Below are 22,179 nucleotides of genomic sequence, written 5' to 3' on the forward strand. Positions count from 1 at the left end.
AGCAATCCAGATCCAGGTCTGTCTACTGTACAGTTTCAAGTGATGCGAATTTCTATGATATGCTTCTCAATTATTTCTTTCGCTTTAATAGACAACGAGTTACAGAGATATTCTATGTCTAATACTCCAAGAGTGGCGCAAAGAAACTCCACCTTGCATGCTTATAATAACAGGAGAACAATGCTAATGTCCAGAGGCAGCCTTGTTGCTGAAAAGAAAATGGACATCAAGTCACCACCACAAGCCTTCAACTATCCACCTTTACAATCAAAACTAGAAATCACCATTGCTTAAGTTATCCTTCAGTTAACTTTAAGCGCGGAACAACATTCATTGCTTGCAATTCCTGAAAAATCAAACAGACAAACAAGAGGATGGAATGAAATTAGTGTCTCGTAAGTGGTCTATGAACCATTAAGCATGTACATAAGAGGGTTAATTGGAATCATGCAGATCCAACTCCTTGTATTAAACATGAGTTTACTTTTCTGGATTAAGAAATAGAGCTTATGGAGACCGGATAACAGAACTGAGAGGTTCTGAGGACGGTGTTCTGTTTGGGATATTATGGACCATGCAATTACCTGATAATCATTTCCTAAACAAAATTCAAGACTGAAAATATTTTAGAGGATACTTAAGCAATAGAGATTATGCAAAGGCTTGAGCCTAAAGCGCTTAAACTACATTAGCACTGCAATTGAATAAAATCACCCATCGGTAGAGAAATTTTTGGGAAAATTTCAGCATAACAATTAGGCTGCATGATTAAACAAACTTCCAACTTCTGCAGTACCTGGAACAAAAGCTTGCAAGCGTATGGCAGCCTCATCTTGGCCATATTTTCCCCGTTTTTGCACATTGAACAGTATGAAGTCTTCAGTTTATGATTGTAGTAGCCCAACAGGCCACATTTTCTGCAAACCTGGTGAGCATTCACATCGATAAATAAGGTGAGCTCACCACAAATGCCCAAGAACATAGGAGTGCTTCGTGTTGGCACAACTCAACTTAAAATCTACCATGTTGCAACAATGGCAATAGGGCTGAGTTAGTTCCTTTGCAAAACCCAACTTATAACAGAATACTACCAGATAACAATTCAGCATTTTGAAGAAGGCTGGCTTCAATGCTGTTGAACCACATTTATTCTTTTGCACATCCACGATTAGAAGCTATATATATAGGTACTATTTGCCTTAAGACCTGTTTACCCACTCAACCATGTGCATCAATTGAGTAGCAAGGACAGGCAGGTTTCATAATTGAGTTGATGCTAAATCAACAGCATGAACAGTTATGCTTGCTCCTTGCACGATTCCAGCCTGTACCAACAAGAAATTCACATACTACTTCAAAGCTTACCTGGACTTGATATGGATCACTGGATAGTAGTAGACGTTCAAAAATTAGCATGCTAGCACCATATGCAATCAAGCAATCGCGCTCCATTTCACCAAGACGCAGGCCTATGAAAATAGAATATTACAGAAGGGTAACAAGATAATCAACAAGAAAGAGTAGTGGGCAACATAGACTTATAATTGCAGCATATATAGATGTTGCCGAACCTCCATCACGACTTCGCCCTTCAGTAGGTTGCCTGGTCAACAACACTCGTGGTCCACTAGCTCGAGCATGCATCTTATCAAGAACCTGGAGAATCCACATGTTAAGAAAATTATTTACAGATACAACAACAAATTCCGCTGAAATCCCAAGCAAGATGAAAAGGCTGAGATAGGCACCCAATAGCATGAGCAAACAAGGAAACACAAAATAAGAATGTGTATTCTGAAATTTTGTAAATCTTTCAAGTTTGAAAAGCATTGTTTAGGCCCTGCTAAGTGCTAATGCCTTAAAAACCAAATATTACATCATACAGAGTTGGCGTCAAGATGGCAAAGGATGTGACAACAGGATAAATTATGAACTATGAAATTCAGCTACGCCAGCTCATAAATTATGGTATTATGACTACCTTTTCGCTATACTATGATGCTGCTTCTCTTTATAGGACTAACAAGTAACAAACATCTTAGTATATTAACCATGAATCATAGTATTATTACAACCAATTCCACCTGAAAGAAGTTTGTGCTCTCCTTTCCATATCCACTTCCTACACATCTCTATCATGATCAATGCTTTCCTCATTACTCTCTAAGGTCGCAAAATTGTTATTTTGGACATCAACATCAACACGGTCTCCAAAACGAAGTCTCACCACTAATTTCTCTTGTAATATATTAAGATACCCAGTAAATTCTAATGTCATTGAGGTACTTTTCAGTGCTACACATCATTTTCATATGTTCGACCCTATTACTCATGGTGAAATAGATAAAAAAAAGTCTACAAAATTTGACTATACATGCCCCAAAACGACACTCTTGTACGGTTGGAGGGAATACTAAATCAGAGTACAGCATAACACACAGCAGCATTAGAAAACAAAGTGTCAGTTAAGGCCAAGAAAAAATGAAGATACAAACAAAACTATCCTTACCATGTGCTTCAGTTTCTGATAGTAGATTGGCCCCATGAAGATGTACGCCTCAAGAGGATGACCTAGAATGCCTGAAATGGGGGCCACAAATCAGCTCTAAAGAACCATGGCAGGGGCAAGTGGCGAGGATGCTCACCATGCATAATGAAAGTCATCTAATGAATAAGAATAGCAACTTCAAGTGATCAAAATCTTGGACATATGTTGCACCCCAGAAATTTGCATGATTAGAATAATGGAATACAGTTACGACGCTGATAGGTTACAAAGTTTACCTAGATTTCCTAAGTCCATAATGCCCCCTCTTTTGGATATAGCTTCATATATTATGTTTATAATGTAAAAATTAGCCTCAGTAATTTTTCCATTAACTGAGTGTAAATTGGTTTACGTCTGACTTGTATTTTTTTCTTGAGATTACGTCTGACTTGTATTCGCATACTAGCTGCGGCAATATGTGGCACATGGAATCTAATTGATACAGCGAATTACATGAAAATTTCAAGCTTACTTGCAGAAAGTAATTTTATAAATTGATATTAAAATGCACCTGAGTACAAGAAATCTTTTCCGTTATAGCTGAAGCCATGTTTAATTAGAGTTTTGCTGGTACGAAAGAGAAAACAGTGTTAGAACAATTAATGTAAACAAACTTAAGGTGCAAGCATGACAGAAGTATACCTTATGTCTTCAACCTTATCAGCATTACCACTTGGCTCACCAAATGCACTGCCATAATGGAATCGACCGCAAGACACACCGGCCTTTCCACCAATAAGTTCAATCATTTTACCTATAGTCATACGACTGATGAGCCAAAAGAAAAGTCAGACGGCAGGAAAAAAAATGTATGCAAAATAATACAAAATTACCAACTGAACCAGTTTAGGTACATAATCAAGCAATCATAGTTTCATAATACAATATTATTTAGGATGCCATGATCAGTAGATGACCCTTTAGAGCCAGACAGACGGTAAAAAGCAACTGGAAGGATCGAATAACTATGTTGGACAGATTTATATCTTGTATCCTGAGTGCCACAATCACAAATCACAATAGAGTGATAGTTATCCATTTAACATATTTCCAGGTACCACAGTAAGAACTCGATATTTGTGATAGGCTGAGTATCTTGGTTTTTAAATCTTCCATGTGGAAAATGTCTCATGTCTAGATATCCAAATCTCAGATGCGGAAAATCCAACCCCACCGAAATTTCTGGCAATTCAAATTTGATTTCCTTTTTTCGTAAAGAGTTTCAAATTTCTACAAAATAGAAATGAAAAAAGGTAGAATGAACTAGATACTAAAATGCATAAGAAATATACAGAAACCATGGTGGATCTTTGAGAAACCAAATTTGAATGTGAATAGATTGCCACTTACCAGCGGATACTACCGAGAATTATTCCCTGCTCATGTCTGCAGGCCCAAACTCATGGTGCCCTAATTATTTTATCCGTTTCAATAAAAAATAGAGGGCAGGCAAACATATCATGTTTAAATTACTGGCTTTTATAGCTAAAAGTCAATGTTCAATGCATCATATGTCAAACTGGGCACGGTATAAGCCGAAGATGCCAGCAGTCCACTAAAAATATCATGTCCATATCTCCAAATCTAGCCAGAATACACAGAGCAAAACAGAAAACAATACAAGTTCGATTTCTAAAATGGATATTCTCAAGCAAAGGATCAACCACAGAAGACAACTTTTATATTAAATTAGAGCAGAACTGAACAAGACATGAAAAAAATTCCAAAAGTAAAATGGTAAAAAGGAAAACAAAGGCACATTAATGTTCATGGGAGAAGCAACTTTCTCGTAGACTAATAATGAGATACCAGGTTAGGGAAATTAACAAAGAGATAAAATATGTGCAGAATATAACCAAAGCCAATGTAAAACCTTGGGAATCCATGTGGATTCATAATTAAATCAGGGCATATTCCTCTCTCAGAGAAGGGGAAGTCTTCCTGCTGAACAATGGTACCACAAACACCTTTTTGCCCATGTCTGCTACTAAATTTATCACCGACCTGGGTCACAAACAGGAATGCCAAATTTTAAGTTGCATCTTTCTACAGATGAAATCAAGTGAATGCAGCAAACAAGCCATACCTCTGGCCTCCTTGTATGGCGGATAATGCACTTAATAGACAACTTGTCATTTGTATCTGAACAAAGCATTACACGATCTACGACAGTAGTCTCACCATCAACACCTTTGTAAATGGCCGGTGAATCCTTGTAGTCCCTAGGTGGTAAATTTAAGGCAATAAAGCACATATAACATTCATTCATGGAGATCAAAACTTCTGAGCTATAAAATAGAAGATAGAACAAAAAAAGAAGGAAAACATAATAGGAGAGAATGCTCACCTGTCCGTTAACGGTACACGTGCACCAGAATCTCTTCTCTTGGTAACCCTGGGAGTTTGCTTGTTCACATAGATATCATGATTGCGGATTATTTGACCGGGTGCAGCAATACCATCTTCATCCAGTGCCTGTGAATAAGTTGCCTTGTTAGGAGGCCTTAGAACATGGATTCTTAGTTGGCATACCATCACTACCGCAAAAATGCTGGTGAGAGAGAGAGAGAGAGAGCAAAGGAACAGAAATAAAGCACCAAACAAGCACACCAAAATAAATATGGAAAAACTGTTGCTAACGCTATGTTAATTCCTTGGCCACTATCATTATTCGCTATGTGGTTATTCCCAAAAGTTAGAACTCAACGTATACCTCAATTTAAATCTACACTCAAAGCTGTAACACAACAAGAATATCCTTGTGATGACAGTACATATAAAATCATATGAGAAATGCTGAGGCCGAATTTAGATGGCCTTCGGAACAGAAGTCAAGAAAATAATGCATGGGTTTCTCTGAACTTGAGCACATCACTACTGGGAATAACTTCCCCTTCAACTCGAAATCCTTTATGTATTCCTCTAAAAGTCGATGAATTGGGCTCCTCTATGGACCTTGCTTCCTTCTGTGATCCCTATAGTCCAAACAGCTCAACAGCAATTACTTGGACCTTCACAACCTACAGAATTTCCTTAATTTTTTCCACGCATTTCAAGGTGGGCTTCTTTTTTGCTCATTAGCTCAGCTAAAACAAACCATCCTACTGAGAGAAACGTAACAATTTTATAAAATAGTTGCATAATGATGATAATGACCAGTCCTTTTCTTTACCCGCATATTCTGCTTTAACAAAACACCATCTTTATCTCTTTGGGGTTTAGCGATCCTATCAGATGTACCATCTTCATAGTTGTCCTTCATAACTGAGTACCTGCAAGATGAGAACAAAATATGCACTATAAAAACCAATAAAGCAGCAATGACATGCTCCCAAGCACTTCAATCAAAGTAAATAAAAGAAAAGTGCCATCAAAAGTTAACATTACTTTTTCATTGCTATGCAACGACCAAAACCACGATCAAGAGATGATTTGTTCATTACAATTGCATCTTCAATATCATATCCACTATACCCCATGACAGCAACAGTGGCATTCTGTCCAGCACCGAGCTTATCGTATCCCACCTGTAACGGAATTGTAGTAAACTATCCAGCACATCAAATCTAAAAAGGTCTGTAAGTTAGAGACGAACCAACTCAATTGTTTTTGTTGTCAGTAGTGGACGTTGTGCATACACTAGTAAGTAGAGTAGTGAATCTGCTCTGAATAACTGCAGCACATTACAAAGAAACATTTATTTTCACCTCAAAAAGAAAAGAAGCTGAGAACAACATAGAACCAGAATATCACAGCATCACAAAGTCAAACACATCAAAAGGAAAATAGTATCATCTACTTGAATGCACAGATACTTTAGAATGATCTGAATGCATGAAGCAGTTGTGACCAGACCAATCTGTGTATATTTGAGTGCAAAAGGGAAAAAGAAAAAAGAAAAACCAGCATTTAACTGATCAAAAAAGAAATCAAGTGGCTCCTTGCCTGGTTATAAGCAATATTTCCCATCGCTTGTTTACCCATCGCACACTGAAAAAGAAAAATATCAATAGAAAATGACCAAAAAATCGATGGGATGTATATCAATAATCTGCATCCTTGCCTGATACGTGTTGCGTGGCGATTGGTTATGGTGTGGATATGGAATAAGGCCAGATACAACTCCTAAGATAGACAACGGCTCTATTTCAATGTGTGTGATGCTGCTTCTTTCAACATCGTCTTGATCCACATGCTCATACAATGCAATCTGCTTGAGTCATCTTAAAACACATCATCACAGTATAAATAAACCAATAAACCACAAAAGAAAAGGCAAACAAATCCATGATATACCAATGCATTGTTCTCTTCATTGACGTCAAGATACTCGATCAATCCATCACGCAGAAAATCATCGAAAGAACGAATACCATCCTGGAAGGGTTTTTTTTTTTTGTAAACAGAGTAGACAAACGACATTGGATCAAGAAATTATGAGACGCAATTGCTAACCCGCAATTCTTTCATATGATGCTCTTTGACCCTTGATATTCCCTTATCAGCAATTATAAGTGGGCGACAAACACGGCCACCATCAGAGGCGATGTGAATGCAATGCTAGAAAAGATAAGGTTAGTACCTCCAGCATATTTGATTAAACAGAACAGATGCAAAGATAGTATCTAGTATAAAATTTGCATAACAAAAGTAGATGCAGATCACAAATAACCAGCAAACGAAATTAGACTTTTTTAGACCTGGAGCAAACTACACTCAAGGTGTGTCCTTTGTATTATTGTAGTTTCACAGTAGGTGGCACTATTATAATAAAGCTGGCTACAACTCAAGGGTCTAAACTCTTGTTGGCCTCAAACCATCATTTTTCCTAATTGAAATAAAGCTTTCATAGCAAGTCATTCCAGGGTGCACAAGCCAGCAGTAACAAGCTGTAACTAAGAAATGTTTATTCATACCCCCTGAAATTGAGTTTCAAGTTCTCAAGACATTTTTCTTATTCATTATCAGCTATTAGGGATACAATTCTCATTGCATTATGCTAAGAAACATTATAAGCTAATAGTAATCAAGAGAAGAAATAATACCTGTTTCTCATTTACAAAAATGCTTACAAACTCTCCAATTGTGCCTGATCGACGCAACTTTCTCATATCATTAGCAAATCTCTGGAAGAAATATGGACAACTTGATGAAAAAATAAGAAAAGCTAAATAAGTTAAACATATATGTAAGTTCTATAATGAATAAGACCTGAGGCTGCTTGTGTTTCCCCAGTATTAATCCATTGAACATGACCAAAAATGAACCTGGTGCATGAATTTCTTCTCCGGACAGAAGTAATAAATTTTCCACGCCTAGACTATAACACTATAATAAAAAAATGAACATAAAAATAATAGATATAGTATTGCACATAAATTATTGCATTTAATTATGTAGACAGGAGCAAAGAAAGCAAGTGAAAAGAAAGAAAAAGAATATTGTGGCAGCGCCAAATTAAGAGTAAAGAAAACTGAATACATATCTTAGCTAAATAAAGATCAGTTGTGGTTGCTGTGCTGCTCTGTACAATATAGCCACTTAATGAATTTTTGCTTTTATGGACCCAAAAAGTTGCTCAGGCGTGGTTATTATACTTAGAAGTGTGACTGGTACTTGTGTGTGTCATTTATGCGTTTTACACTTTCTTAAGATTCATTGCACATCCTACAGGAGGGAGTGGGGAAAGTGGGAGAGAATATGTGGGCAGAAAAAGTTGGGAATGCTTTGTAGCTAAACATGTACAATTGTATAGTCATCCTTTACTAATTAAAAAAGTAATTGCTGATCAGAATCCACTGCAATTCCAAACAGAGCCTAAAGTTGAAAGTGAAACTAGTTGTTAACTTGTTATACATCTGTAATCAAGGGAATATTGCAGCATCCTATACGGTTGTATCGCAACCAGGTTCAGGGTGGCAAGACACAAAGCGCACTGGATAGTAATTTAGGTTATTAAATATGACAATGCTGAAGTTGTCACAAAATCTCAAAGTACGGAGGCACCATTAGCTATAGTACATTACCTGCAAGGGCTAGCATGTGAAAATTAAAATAAAAAAAAGAACACAATATTTGTCATGGACTATCAGGTCATCAATACATACATGGGCATACTCGTGTGCACACACAGGCACAAAGTGCTAAAGCTAAGAGGTAAACTTAAATGAATTAGGATAAAAACAAACCAATTCTATCAGGGGGCCCTCCTCCTGATCTGTTGTAACGTGAGCCAACAAAGCTAAATTTTTTGTCAATCCACAAGCTTCTCCTTCAGGAGTATCACATGGGCAAAGCATACCCCACTGTTACAGACAAAACTAATGCAATATTAAACAGAAGGCAAACAAAAAAGTTTTAAATTCTTGATTTTCACATACATTTGGTGTTTATATATGATGTAGAAACACTGCAGCCATTTCTACCCCACCTGACTAGGCTGCAAAGCGCGTGGCCCACTTGTTTTCCGGGTCTTCTCAAACTGTGGTGTTATTCGTGTCATGTAGCCTAAAGATGCCATGTAGGATAACCTAGAAAGAACCTGCACAGAAAAAAAAATGGAAACAAAAACTCAAAAAAGGGTAATAGCATAGAAGGGGAAATGAAACTCAGGTATGGACGAGTTCATACCTGTGATACACCTTTCCTGTGCATCCTAAACCGTTTAATATCCCAATTTCCTGTGGAAATAGCCCTCTCCAAACCAACGGTTATGATATCATGCTTAATCAACTGCAAAAAAAAGGGGAAATCTGAATAGCTAAGATACCATATATGAGCATACCAAAGTGATTAATAAATATAGTTAAGATGTTGCAACATATCTCTTCATAGTTCAGACAGATAAGTGCCATTCAATATCATGTGCAGAACAAGATGTATAAATGCGAAGTCAAAAATGTATCCACCCTCAATACATCCCTTATCAAGTTCCAACATACTATGAACTCAAGAATTACTCCACTTAATGGCATACATGCAACCATGGACATTATAATCAACAGTCAAGTTAGTGTGGTTAGACAACCAAGAAGTCATTCTTAAAGTTCTGGTGTTTCCATTTGAAGCATGAAGACATGGCTTTGGGAAAAGAGCAACAAGCGATGAAGCTGATTAAACTCTGCTCCCTGCTGTGGAGTAGAGGGGCTAGCAAAACCAACAAAGATACTTCTTTCTTCACTGAAGGCTGCTCACCAAGGTAAAATAAGCTAGAAACAACCTCTATATAAAATTGGATTATACAGTCAGAACCATTTGAAGGAAATAGTGCAACAAGAATTGGGTGCACTATCAAAGATTCAAAGCATGGTGCTACAGCAACATCAGGTATTCAGGTGAGCCTTCAATGTTATTATAGCATTGCGGTAACAAGCAAAAAGAGGATCAAACGAACATCCATAAATATGCATCTGCTTTTCATTACCTTGCTGAAATCCAAAGGACTAGAATGAGCCTTCTCACTGTTTTTGTGCATGCTCTCTACAGCTTGGGAATTCATTGTTTTGAACAAATCCTTAAAAAAACACCATAAGAGACACAAAACATAACACTTAATGAAATGATAAGAGAAAATAAATACCTCAAAGAGCAGGGATATTAGTTGACCAGATAGCTCCAGCCTCTTATTACCTACATAATCCTGGAATATGTTCAATAAAAGATGTCAACAGGGTGCTAAACATGTGGTCTAAATAAATTTGTAAGGAGAAAAGAATTCATCTTTGTTCTTTTACAAGTGATATTCTAGGAAGATTTCTTTTGAAAAGTCATGTTCGAAAAGAAAAGCTCTCATGTAAATTGCAATGCCATTGCTCATATTCAATGTATTTCTATTCCATGAAGCCATTCAATCACCTGGACACAATATGTACTAATGTATTATAACATAGACTCCATTACACCACATGCCCCATAATCCTAGTGGGAGTAATAGCCATTTCCTTGCCAAATATGCGTACACAAGGACAACCGCCAATTAAGTAACCTAAACAGTTAGCTGAAAACCCAAATTGAAGAATATTGTTACTTGTTTCATTCTAGCATAGAAAAGGAATAAAGGAATTCTAATAGACAACCGTCAATTGGAACATACTGGGCTACTGGCTGAAGAGTGACAGCAATCTGTTTACACAAATATATAACACCAATCTGTTTACAGATATATCTAGAAGGTAACACAAAAAAAAAGGAGTGGGTTTGGGTAAACCGGTCAAGGATGAAGGCAGATACCAAAACATAGTAGACATGAAGTGTGTTGTTCCAATCGCCATGCAGGGTCATCATGATCAGACTGTGCAACCTGACAGTATCCCATTATAGAGGCTCTGCACAGGTTGACAGACACTATGCACAATCAACTATAAATTAGAGTTTACTACGGAATGAATATGTTTGGTTCTCCAAAAAGGGGACATGTTAGATACCTAGGTTATCAGTAGATTGCGATCCTTACCCAGGATGCGGATAATTGAGATAGCACATGTAGTTATAGTTGACCTCAACATAAACACTGGCTGTACTACAAAAAATCTTAGACTAGGTTTTATCCAACAACCTAAATTATGTTACCACTGTTTCACATGATAGAGAAACAGACTCACTAGAACCACAAGGGAGTTGTAACTACTTGCCAAGCTTACAACCCTGACAGACCATAGAGGGGTCAACAGTTACATGACCTAGAACACCGTGACTCACTAAAGATGACAAGCGAGATTGACACAGATGACCTAAACGATGATGCCATTGAGCAAAACAAACTGATGAAGCTATGGTGGAAGCAGTAGCAGCAGACATCGATGAGGATGTAGCGGAAGTAGTGGATGGTAGATGAAGATGATCGAGGATGTAGAGGCCTTGATGGTCTCTACGGCGGCGGCCAGTCCCAACTATCGCCTTGGTCTGAACAATCCTGAACAAAACAAGAGGAAGAATCAAAACTAACACGATAACCCCGATCAGTGAGCTGACCAACAGAAAGAAGTTGCATAGAAAGATTAGGAACATGAGACACATCAGGAACAGTAAAATGAGGTGTGACAAGAGTGCCTTGACAGGTGACTGGCATAGCTGTGCCATCAGCTGTCTGAACAGAGATAGGAATAGCAGGAGGCCCTGTAGAAGTGAGAGAGGAAAAATCTGGTGTCATGTGAAATGAGGCACCAGAGTCCAAGATCCAAATATCTGGAGAAGATTGAGCAATGCCAACAGATCCCGACGAGGACTGGTGAGTGAGACGTTGAAGAATGGAGACAAGCTGAGCAGTGTCACTCGAGGACTGGTGAGTGAGACGTTGAAGAATGGAGACAAGCTGAGCAGTGTCACTCGGTGACAGTGTGGTGCCCCCCTGAAAGGAACCACATGAGGACCCCCTTTTTGAGGAGGAGCCACTTGATGACCCCCCAACCCCTCGAGGGACCACCACCACCACAAGCATGAAGCTTCTTCATCTGAATCCTACACTACTCGTGAGAGTGCCCCCACTTCTTACAGTAGGTGCACCGGATGTCTCTGAAAGTAGAGGCGGGAGATGAAGCTGCAGCTTGAGTCATCGAAGTGGAAGCCGAAGGCGAAGCAGTAGTAGGTGCAGCCAGAACAGCTATTGATGGCTGCTCAGAGAGGCTGCGAAGCCGAGTCTCCTCGGCTCGAAGAGCAGTAAGCACCTCGAGCATCTCCATGGTGGTCAGCGATCTACTCACAAGCTGAGCACAGACAGGCTCAAACTCAGGCCTAAGTCGCATGAGGAAGTCGTACATACGCCGCCTGTCACGCTGAGCTTGCTGCGTCCGCCGACAGGTGGAGCAGCTGGAGCAAAGAGGACGATCCATATCGTCGATCTAACGCCACAGATAGGTGAACTGCCGCCAGAAGGCGTCCACAGTGGATTCACCCGTCAGAGGCTCGCAAGCTACCCCAGCTAGTAGAGAGCCTCACCACCCTGGTGATAGTGCTCTTCAAGGTACATCCAGGTCGTCCGCGAGCTAGGGAGCTTGATGATCTCCATGGAAATGTCACGGCTGACACTTTGAATGAGCATAGCCTTTACTCGAGCCTCATCGGCACGCCACTGCTCTAGAGAATCGAGAGCAGCCTAATAAGCCTCCTCAGCATCCGCAGTGTCAATGGCAAAGGCATCATTAGCCGCCTTTGTGGCAGCCTTGTCTCCATCCACCACGACAGGAGATGGTGTCATCGATGACATCGGTGGGACGGGCAACGGAGGACAGGGCCTCATACCCGTGACGTGTCCTAGCAGGCGATAGCTATCGAGGATGATCCACATGTGTGCCACCCACTCCTGATAGTTGGTCTCATCCAACTTGACGATGGGGGTGGTCTCATCCAACTTGACGATGGGGGTGGTCTCATCCAACTTGTTGGGTGTCTCTTTACAACACAACACAACGCAAACAGCACACCAGAGGCAGCAGCCACAACACAGCAGCAGGGAAGAGGCAGCAGCCACAACACAGCAGCAGGGAGAGGAGAGGAGCACAGATCGGGTGGCGACGGCCCGTGGGGAGGTGGGGCACAGCAGGAGCGGCCCTGAGCAGATCGAGCACACATCACGGGTCGAAGGAGGGGCGGTGGCTCTCGTCGTCACGCGCGTCACGAAGGCGGGGCAGGCGTCGGGTTGTCCCTCTCCTTGTATGTGGCGGCGCGGGCGAACGCAAGCTTGATGGGGTCCGGCTTCTCAACCTCTTTGGGCGTAGGCCGCGACGGACCGGGAGCGGACGATGCGAGCAAGCACAAGAGCAGAAGGCAGCGGCAAGCTCGAGCAAGCACGCCTCAGCGGCGACGGTGGCGCTCGCGCGAAAGGGTATGGGATCGAGTGGGGAATGAGAGGAACGAGGAAAGGGAAGAAGGTGGAGCTGCTTGACCGCGGCCGGCGGAGGCTCACCGGCGACTCGCTGGCGGCATGTCGACGGTAGGGATGGAAGGCCCGTTGTGGATCAAGAACATTCCTAAAGCTCTATTACCATGATAGAAATGAACAACTTAGATTGTATTCTAAGACCTCAAAGGGCTAATAACATCCAACTACATATATATCTAACATCACAATATTTGTCCAAACTCACCATGCGCACAGAACAAGCCTTTGCAGTGCTTCTTCCAAGGACTAAATCTGAGAATAATTTAATGAGGGATGCCCAAGCCCAACACATGCCCCTATGAAATGACATGTTACAACCATTTAACCTCATTAAATAGGGGTAGAGAGAATATTGCAACAATCTTGATTTCCTCAATGTACAATAGGGACACTTCCCAAGAAAATGGGTAAACCACTTTGGCTTGGGGCAACAAATCAACATCAAAATTCCACATGTTTGGCAGCCACACTTCACAATAAAAAAAAGGTGGCATAGTGTAGCATGCCAAAAAAATTATGGCGAACAAATCATAACTATGAGAAAGTGTTAGCAAGCCACATGTGTAGCCATAAACCGAACACTAGCCAAACTTGAAGCTCCATAAATGTTGTGTATTAACTCACATATAAAAGCTTGTAGTAAATCAAAGATGGCGTTACTATGAAAGGAAAGTATTCTACTCCAGACCCACACTAAATTTTAATGGAATTCCATTTCTTAAGCAGCATTAATGAAGGCAAAAAAAAAGATGATGGCTTTTGGTAAATGGAAAATTTTGTAGTCATTCACTAAAGCGATGCATGGACCAGCTTTGAACTTGCCTTATCATCAAAGGTGTCAGCATTCAAGATTGCATCCATCATGCGCCTTAACATTACAGCTGTGTATATACACTTTGGCCGGAAGTTCCCATTGTTAACCTACAGGAGAGATTGACATGAATATGAGAACAGTAGTTTGCCTGCAAAACTTAAGTAGAAACATTTATCTCACCGGCACATGCGCAATAAATACATCACGGAGGATCGACTTAGACCGACCTTCCTGAAAATAATAAACCAGATGATTAAGCGATGAAGAATGTGACCTGTGCCATTTTGAATGCATAATTTGAAACACGTAGCGGCTGCAGTAACTTAATGTGTAATGAAAAAGCTAGTTTACAGCTTGTCTTCGATCCCTACTCTCCACTAATAAGTTTCAGAATATAAATATGGAATTTTGTAAATGTTGCATATTTGATAGCCAGCAGTTGTTAGAAGAAAAGAAAGAAACAAAAGATCTGCGATTAATAATTACCTTCTGGTTTCCTGCACCAGGATACATCACCTACAAAAGGGGGAAAACACACAGGGTCAGAAAAAATGAGCTGATTAATAATTCTGGGCATTTGGAATAATTTTCTTTGCAAGAATTTTATATTCTAAAAATTTCTCAGTTCATCGTTGACAAAGATAAATATCTACTTCAGAAATTCATAGTTTTGCCTTCCTAATCAGTGGTTTACTGGTTTTGTTATTCTTATTACTTTTCTCCATACTGTTAATGCTTCCACTTGCACTTTATCCTTTGGTTGCAGCCTACCGTCTCATCCACCCAGTGTTAGATTTGAAAGGTTCATGAAAGATAAACCATCAATTCCAACAATATGAAAAAACACAAACAGAACATTCCTTCAGTTGTCAACTTGTCATGGAAACGAAATAATCAATGCTATAGGTCCAAGTAACTTTTACTAGCCCCTCCAGAAAACTGATGCCTAAACAAAACTTATGCAGACAGAATGCATGATTTGGTAACAAAGGGATCTACTCTGCAAAGATTCAAATGCATTTCATGCAATATTGAGCGCTCTGCAATTCGTTCAACGTTACTCAAAACTCATTGAACGTTTTAATTGAACGATGATATGTTCTGCTTTTCAGTTTGAAGTTTCACCTTGTCATCCATGTACTGCAGGGCCTGCTGTTGTGTATATATTCTCTCTGAGGCACATTCCTGAGAAAGAAGAAAACGTTTAAATAGACAGAAATGTAAAAGATATCAGGTATAGTGGGAAATAACAAGAAAAAGGGTGCAAAAGAAATATTAAAGTTAGCTGATGTTCAACTATCAAATTATACGGTTATTGAGAGAATATACATTTTATTATAGCCATAAAAATAAAAGAAAAACAAAGAAGTCACCTGAATAGATGGAAATAGGAGGTCTCCGTATCTTGGATCTCTTCCAACCATTTGTACAACCTCTTGATCACTGTCCATTCCCATTGCTTTCATGACCACTATTACAGGAATCTGCAAACTTCAACTCTCAGAAATAGAGGCATGAATTGACAACTTACTCCTTCTATATCATAATATAGGACCCAAAGACCCTATGCACAACACGTTCCATAAGGAGGTGTCAGGTGTGAAATTAAGGAAAGAGAAGGCAACTTAGATCATGTAGCCCTATTAATCAAGATGACTACTCACTTAAACTTGGGAAACTTAGCTTAGTACATTACTAACCTGTATAAGTTGGGAAACAAAACCAAATGTGAGACTTACAAGTAAGTCATGTGGCCACTTGACCGTGACACACCGATGTTGTTTTCCAACTCACAAGGTATTTGTGATGTTACTGAGATCTTGACCCCTAAATTTCTCTCAGCACAGATAGGAGGGATCAAATTAATAAATAATATATACTAACTGAAGGGCTGTCCCCCATTGTATTCCATCAAAGAAAAAGAAGGATGGAATATAGATATAGGCATAAAATTCTAATTAGAGTGAAGACAGTTAGCTCTTAGAAACTATAAAGGCTCTTAGCCACATTCTTAAGTAGATAGGTTCTGCTGGCTTGATAATAGATGGTTGTTTAGGTTCAATTCTGCCAGCGCAAAGCAAGTAAGCAAGCAAAGGAGATTCCAGCGACTTCAATGAATCAGGAGCTTCTCCCTCCCAAATTTTTGAATCTAGCTTTCTCCTTTCCAAAAGAAGCAATGCCATCCCTCATCTCTAGTTTCTCTTGTTTGGCTAGAATCAAGGACGATATGAGACATCCCAAATCTCCCAATGAATCACACTGCTGACCACACCCAGTACCATGAAATAACTTATTGCATAAAGTATTAAAAAATAATTGATAAAAATGTGTGAAACCTCATTAAATACACATCTGATTTCGGTGTGGACCCTATGTTGTTAAACCAGGCTGAAGAATTAGTAGGGCCCCATATATTACAAGATGGAAGGAGTACTTAACAAGCCAACAGGGTCCTATTTCCAAATGCATACCTGTTTCGTGAATTGATTCAGCTGTAGATAAATCTTCTCCTTATCCATAACAATTACCGTCTTGCTTTTAATTTCATGTGTGCTACTGGTAACAGACGCAATAACCCTAATAGACAGGAAATATAGGTTACACACATAAGATTCCAAGCAACAGTTGTTGAATTGCATACTCCACACAGGGAACTAAACCTACAGTACCAAATGAACTAGCAATGAAATGTCATGCAGAATAGCATACAAAAAGAAGTAACTTAAGCAATGAGTGGAGAACTCAAAGGCTAATGGTTTCGACCATGATGGTTGGAATTAGAGTTGAACAGTTTCACTGCCAATTCTAATCATACCTGAGTCAAAGAGTTCTAAAAACGCTCAGAGATGCTGACATATTAGAAGTGGACGAGTGATATGTAAAAACAGAGTGAAAGCCCAATTCCCTTGTTTGGATTTTGATTTTAGCAAGCAGTTCTATTCATAAGTGCTTCAAGCACGTACATACTTTATCCAGTGGTTTGTATCTAAGCAACTTAAGCAGTGTTACCTAGAGTGAACATGGATGAGACAGCCAGACATCAACATGAATCAAATCATCCAGTGTCCACAACATCAGCCAAAGGAAGACTGGACAGTGGACAACACATGCATAGTTTCTAAATATTGATAACATGACATGAGAACATAATTAACTACTATGCAAAAGGTTGTAGAATCATCACATAAACATGTCTGCTTTCAAGGAAAATACCATTACAGAAATCTTCATTTACGCAATAATATTGCTTCAACGTTCAACAAGACGCAGAACCAAATCAAACATGGTAATTCAGGGCAAAGAAGGTATGTCACGCACTAAGGTGGATGCACCACGTAACACTGACTTAAGTGGAATTGGAAAAGGATAAATGTACACGTAAGCATGTAGCAGTATAACTGTATGAGCCATGGATGCCATACTGTCTAACACCAAACTAGTTGACGAAGTAAATAAATAAGTTAGTCGGCAATGAGTAGGACCTTCCTTTATTGTCGGTGTCAATGATAATACGATTTTTTGATAGCTGTTCTTGTATTAGAATGACCTGAAAATCAACACATATCGCAAGATTGTTAATACGCACAACAAGCAATAGAATTTATGTGACCAAATTAAGCACTTAGCATCTAGCTCTGCTAATTATGGCTTCCAACAGGCTGTGGAAACATGGTACACTAGTGGCATCGCAGCAGGACAAGATGGAGAAAATGCATCAATGTTTTTAGTTACCTTCTCGGTCCCTTTGACAATGAAGTATCCACCAGGATCAAGAGGGCACTCACCTACAAACACAATGGTGAACCATCAAAACGACGAGTAAGATAAAATGGTATTTCCGTCTAACAAAGGTATTTTTTATAAGCAAGAATTTCAGAATTAGGCTAACCGAGTCTTGCTAGTTCAGCTTCTTCCTTTCCATGCAGAATACATGCAGCACTTCTAAGCATAAGAGGCAAGTATCCAATGAGAACGCCATTCTGAAGTAGGGGAGAGGGGGAGGCCAAGTAAGTTATTTTTGCCATCAAGCATATGTAAGGTACTTCAATCAGATAGACGAGTTACCTTAGTATTCTGACCGGGATGGTTCCCTATGGTATGTTCAATATCAACTCTTATAGGAGCAGAATAACTGAAGGAAGAAAAGAACAAGTTGAGCAAGCATGATAACTGATAAATCAGCATAAATAATGCACTGGAAAAAAAATAACACTGCCACAGTACCACCAAGATGATAAAGCTATGTGTTTGATGATCAAGCTTATCTATTTGAAGTTAGTAATAGATTGACTTAAGCTAAACGGATATACGTAACTCATGGATTTCCATAGTCTACCTGGTCATGCTGAGTTAGTCGGTACAAAATTGCGATGGAAATGAGGCAGGCAGGCTTACGTGCGATCAGTAAGGCGGCAAAAGTGCGGCGTGATATCTTCGATTTTGTAATCCACTTGTACCGAGGGCGTGCCAACACGTACGTTAGTGTACCTACATCGATGGAGTTGAAGGCAGCAAAAACAGATAAATATACATGAGAGGAATAGAGGATAGTCAAAATGGACTAAGAACCCCACCTACAGCTATGGCACAGATTGAAGAGCAGGGGGGGGGGGGCATACCTAAGGTAAATGCTTGGGTCATTGCGTGCTTCGATCCGATTGTTTGCCTGGACAATGTTCCTGATCCCTCTGGTGATGAAGTAGTTGAAGGAGTCGATGTGCTCCTTGACGAGCCCTCTAACCTGGGAGGGGAATCCAATAATGAGCAAGCCGTAAACTCGATAGATAAGATTCATCAGAGGGATAAACCTTGAGGAATGCGGGGAGGAGCGCGAACTTGTCGACGGGGTTGCTGACCGGCGCGGCCAGCGAGCGGTAGGAAGGTGGCGGCCGCGCCTTGGCCGCGTCGTCGCCTTGCGCTTGCTGGTCGTCCGCGGTCATGGCGGTGCGTGGGTCGCTGCCCTCCTGCTTGGGACGGCTCTGCTTTTCAGGGGACGACGCAGCAGAAGATGAGTTGAGGCGGCGGCGGCTAGGGCTGGGCGATCGAGCAATTCTTTCCTTATTGGGCCTTGATGGGCATCGAAGTGGCCCATATAAACTGCAAAGGCCTACAAGCACACAGTTTTTTTAGGCCCATCTAAGCTGCAAAGGCCCTGAATTATGACAATTCCAAAGCAATTTCTTCTCTCCTGTTTGTTTGTGGTTATTTGCTCTGTTGACAAAAGATTTATTTGATCAGTTACTACTGAGGTCAAATGGCTGGTCATTGCGCTAATAGCATCTCTAACAATATAGTCAACAATTGGCTATAAAAATTGTCTATATCATTTATAGATAACACAATAGACAATCGTTCTAATGACACTAGCTATATCGTTTACTTCTAATGTAATATTGGTCCACATGTAGTAGGTATTAAAATTCTATATACATCTTGGAATACGCTATAGACTAACTATACGTTAGTAGCTAGTTTATCTCTCTTCACACATTAACTCTCCTCCATACAGATAAAAACATGATGTTGATATCATTACAACTAGCTGACAAAGATTGTTGGATACGGCCTAATATAAGCTATTACTACTGGCTGGCTGTTGTATATTTAAAACCTGACGTTTATGCATATTGTGAGACCACGTACCTGAGAGCAAACAAATCACATTCCTCTTTTCCTCTCGGAGTTACTGTTTTTTTCCCGAAGACTTGGAGTTACTGTGTTATAGTATTGATACGGCGTTTCACATTGATCTCCTTCCTCGATGTGCACAAAGGAGGAAAGCGAGCGGTATCGCTGAACTGTTATTGTCGGGAAGCATGCATGGGTGGCAGTAAGGTTTTTAGGCACCTCATCTAGATGATTGCTCCTACATTGCTGATTTATCACTATTATAGAACCGATCATCACTAGTGATTTAAAATCGTTATCGATGACGGATATTGAACTGTCACTGGTTACTCGACACTGATAGTCAGTGATTATCAGCGTCGGGTATAGAAATAGCACTGAAAATCAGCATCACTGCCGGTTCGTGGAGCCAACCGGTAGTGATACTCTTCAAGTATCACTGCTGGTTGATTTTAACAAGCGGCAGTTATAGGTGTTTCCCGCCATTTTTAAATTTTGGTATTTGCTACCAATACTATGTCCATTTTCAAATTTTTGTTGTTGCCGCCAATAGTGTATAATATATTTATAAGCACGCGCATATAAATTTAATTCATAAGACTTCAAGTTTTATCGCATCATATATACACAAGCACATATAAATTTCAGTCATAAATATCAAGTCTTATCACAGTATATATACATCATATACATATCAAATTTCATTACAACAAGGATAACAAGTTCGAGGTTTCTTGCTAATCGAAAGGTCTGAACTCTGTCTTTTCTTGTTAGATGATGGTAACAAGATTGACCAACCAAATTTATGGTACTCGATGGTTGGTCTAATGACTTGGTCATTGATGAACCCGATAAGTTATTCTTAAAATGCGTTGATTTCAATAAGCACGAGTCGATCTGTGGCCAGCTTGAGGAGCTGTAATTTCAATAATTGAAAAAATCAATCCTTATGAATATGTATCGGACCTGAAAATTAGTCATTAATATGTATGTCGCCTACTTCAGCATCGGTCACCTGGAGCGATGCATCTTCGGTGAATCCGTGCATAAATTACATTACATAAAAAGCACATAAATTGTTGCTCGGACCCTACTTCCTACAAGAAAAGTCGTATCGGACTATTCATTCTTTCGCGTATAGCTGGTAACTAACACTCTTCTTAATATATCATGTGTACACTCTGTATGTGTGCGATTATTACCGTAAGTAGACTTAGATTCAATCAAATCAAATATTACAAGAATAATAATGAAATGATCGAGTTTACCTTTGTAGCAAGTCAATAACGGGTTGGTAGGTTTCTTTTGGATTATTTTGTGAGTCCAAGACAATGATATTGCTAATGTCTGGCTGGATGATCAGGAGGATCCAATGAAAATTGCACATAAGTCACTATATGTTAGTTGGTCCTAATTTCTAACGTTGTATTATTCAAATAGAGTAGAAACATTCATGAAGGGAAACACATAACCAAGTGGCAGGATAAAAATATGTATTTCTTCAATTATAGCTCCAAAATACACTTCAATGTATAGTCCTCGTTTTCTTTTGTTATACTTTGGATCGTTGTTGGGTTCACTTTATGTGGGTCGATGAATCCAACATGGTAGATACCGTCCGTCCTGTATTTGTGTACCTCTATTCTACACAAGAAATAAGTTAAGATATTCAATCTAATGGTACAAAAATGTATACTGTGAATTATATGTATACGACATTTACAGAGTCCAGCAACTCATGATAGACACGTTGAGGGCATCTTGCTGGTACATTTGATACATTTTCCTCAAATAATATAAAAATAGTACCATCCACGTAGAGAAAATCTCGATGCTTGTATCTGGCCTCGAACATTTTTCTACCCTCCCTGGACTCCTTCATGTAACAGCATGGAATTTCCGAAGTTGAAATGTTAGGTTGTTTCACACGTCTGGCGCGACCAACAGTTCGCCCAGCTTGAATTTCCATCTCTCGATGGCTTTTGGTGCCAAGGACTCGTCTAGAAGTTGCTCTCTTATCATTTTGGATTCTTCAAGAAATCTTTCTAAATTTTGTTCTTGTACTATCTGTTCGATTGTAGACTCTTTCATATATTTCTTGCTACTGATGCGCGCGTAGTCTGATTTATGCTTAGGCTCAATAGGTGTGGTCATCTTCGAGAAAAACTTCTTTATTTCTGCACGGATTGGTATTTTCTTCATAGGCTCTAGCTTTTGCAAGAATTTATTAACACTGATGTCCACTATCGCTTTGGTTTCCTCTTCAGTTTGGTCATAAGGCAACTTCTCATGTTGCTTCTAGTATGAAGTCTA

General features: G+C 39.6%; 1 protein-coding gene across 2 annotated transcripts; it reads right to left on the minus strand.

The window, feature by feature from the left end:
* Positions 1–60: 60 nt before the first annotated feature.
* LOC133922879 (DNA-directed RNA polymerase III subunit 2) lies at positions 61–19,251 on the minus strand. 2 transcript variants are annotated; one of them, XM_062368405.1, is made up of 37 exons: positions 19,047–19,251; positions 18,858–18,979; positions 18,634–18,726; positions 18,304–18,370; positions 18,128–18,218; positions 17,971–18,023; positions 17,721–17,785; positions 16,710–16,815; positions 15,612–15,722; positions 15,364–15,423; positions 14,725–14,754; positions 14,419–14,469; positions 14,247–14,345; positions 10,128–10,187; positions 9,972–10,061; positions 9,179–9,280; positions 8,979–9,089; positions 8,737–8,853; positions 7,760–7,876; positions 7,594–7,674; positions 7,004–7,108; positions 6,845–6,925; positions 6,612–6,758; positions 6,494–6,538; positions 6,144–6,221; positions 5,936–6,075; positions 5,721–5,820; positions 4,896–5,023; positions 4,635–4,770; positions 4,422–4,552; positions 3,191–3,316; positions 3,060–3,115; positions 2,510–2,580; positions 1,572–1,656; positions 1,366–1,469; positions 797–925; positions 61–346 (listed from the first exon to the last, which is right to left on the minus strand). In XM_062368405.1, the coding sequence occupies exons 1-37, from the start codon at positions 19,176–19,178 to the stop codon at positions 296–298; spliced, it is 3,471 nt and encodes a 1,156-aa protein (XP_062224389.1). In that variant the 5' UTR covers positions 19,179–19,251; the 3' UTR covers positions 61–295. The 2 variants fall into 2 exon arrangements, 1 of the variants encoding a protein (XP_062224389.1); XR_009910543.1 differs by lacking the exons at positions 61–346; positions 797–925; positions 1,366–1,469; positions 1,572–1,656; positions 2,510–2,580 and having other exon boundaries at positions 3,099–3,115; positions 3,191–3,302.
* Positions 19,252–22,179: the final 2,928 nt, after the last annotated feature.

This window comes from Phragmites australis, chromosome 6 (genome assembly GCF_958298935.1).
Source record: "Phragmites australis chromosome 6, lpPhrAust1.1, whole genome shotgun sequence".
In the NCBI taxonomy this organism is placed as follows: Eukaryota; Viridiplantae; Streptophyta; class Magnoliopsida; order Poales; family Poaceae; genus Phragmites; species Phragmites australis.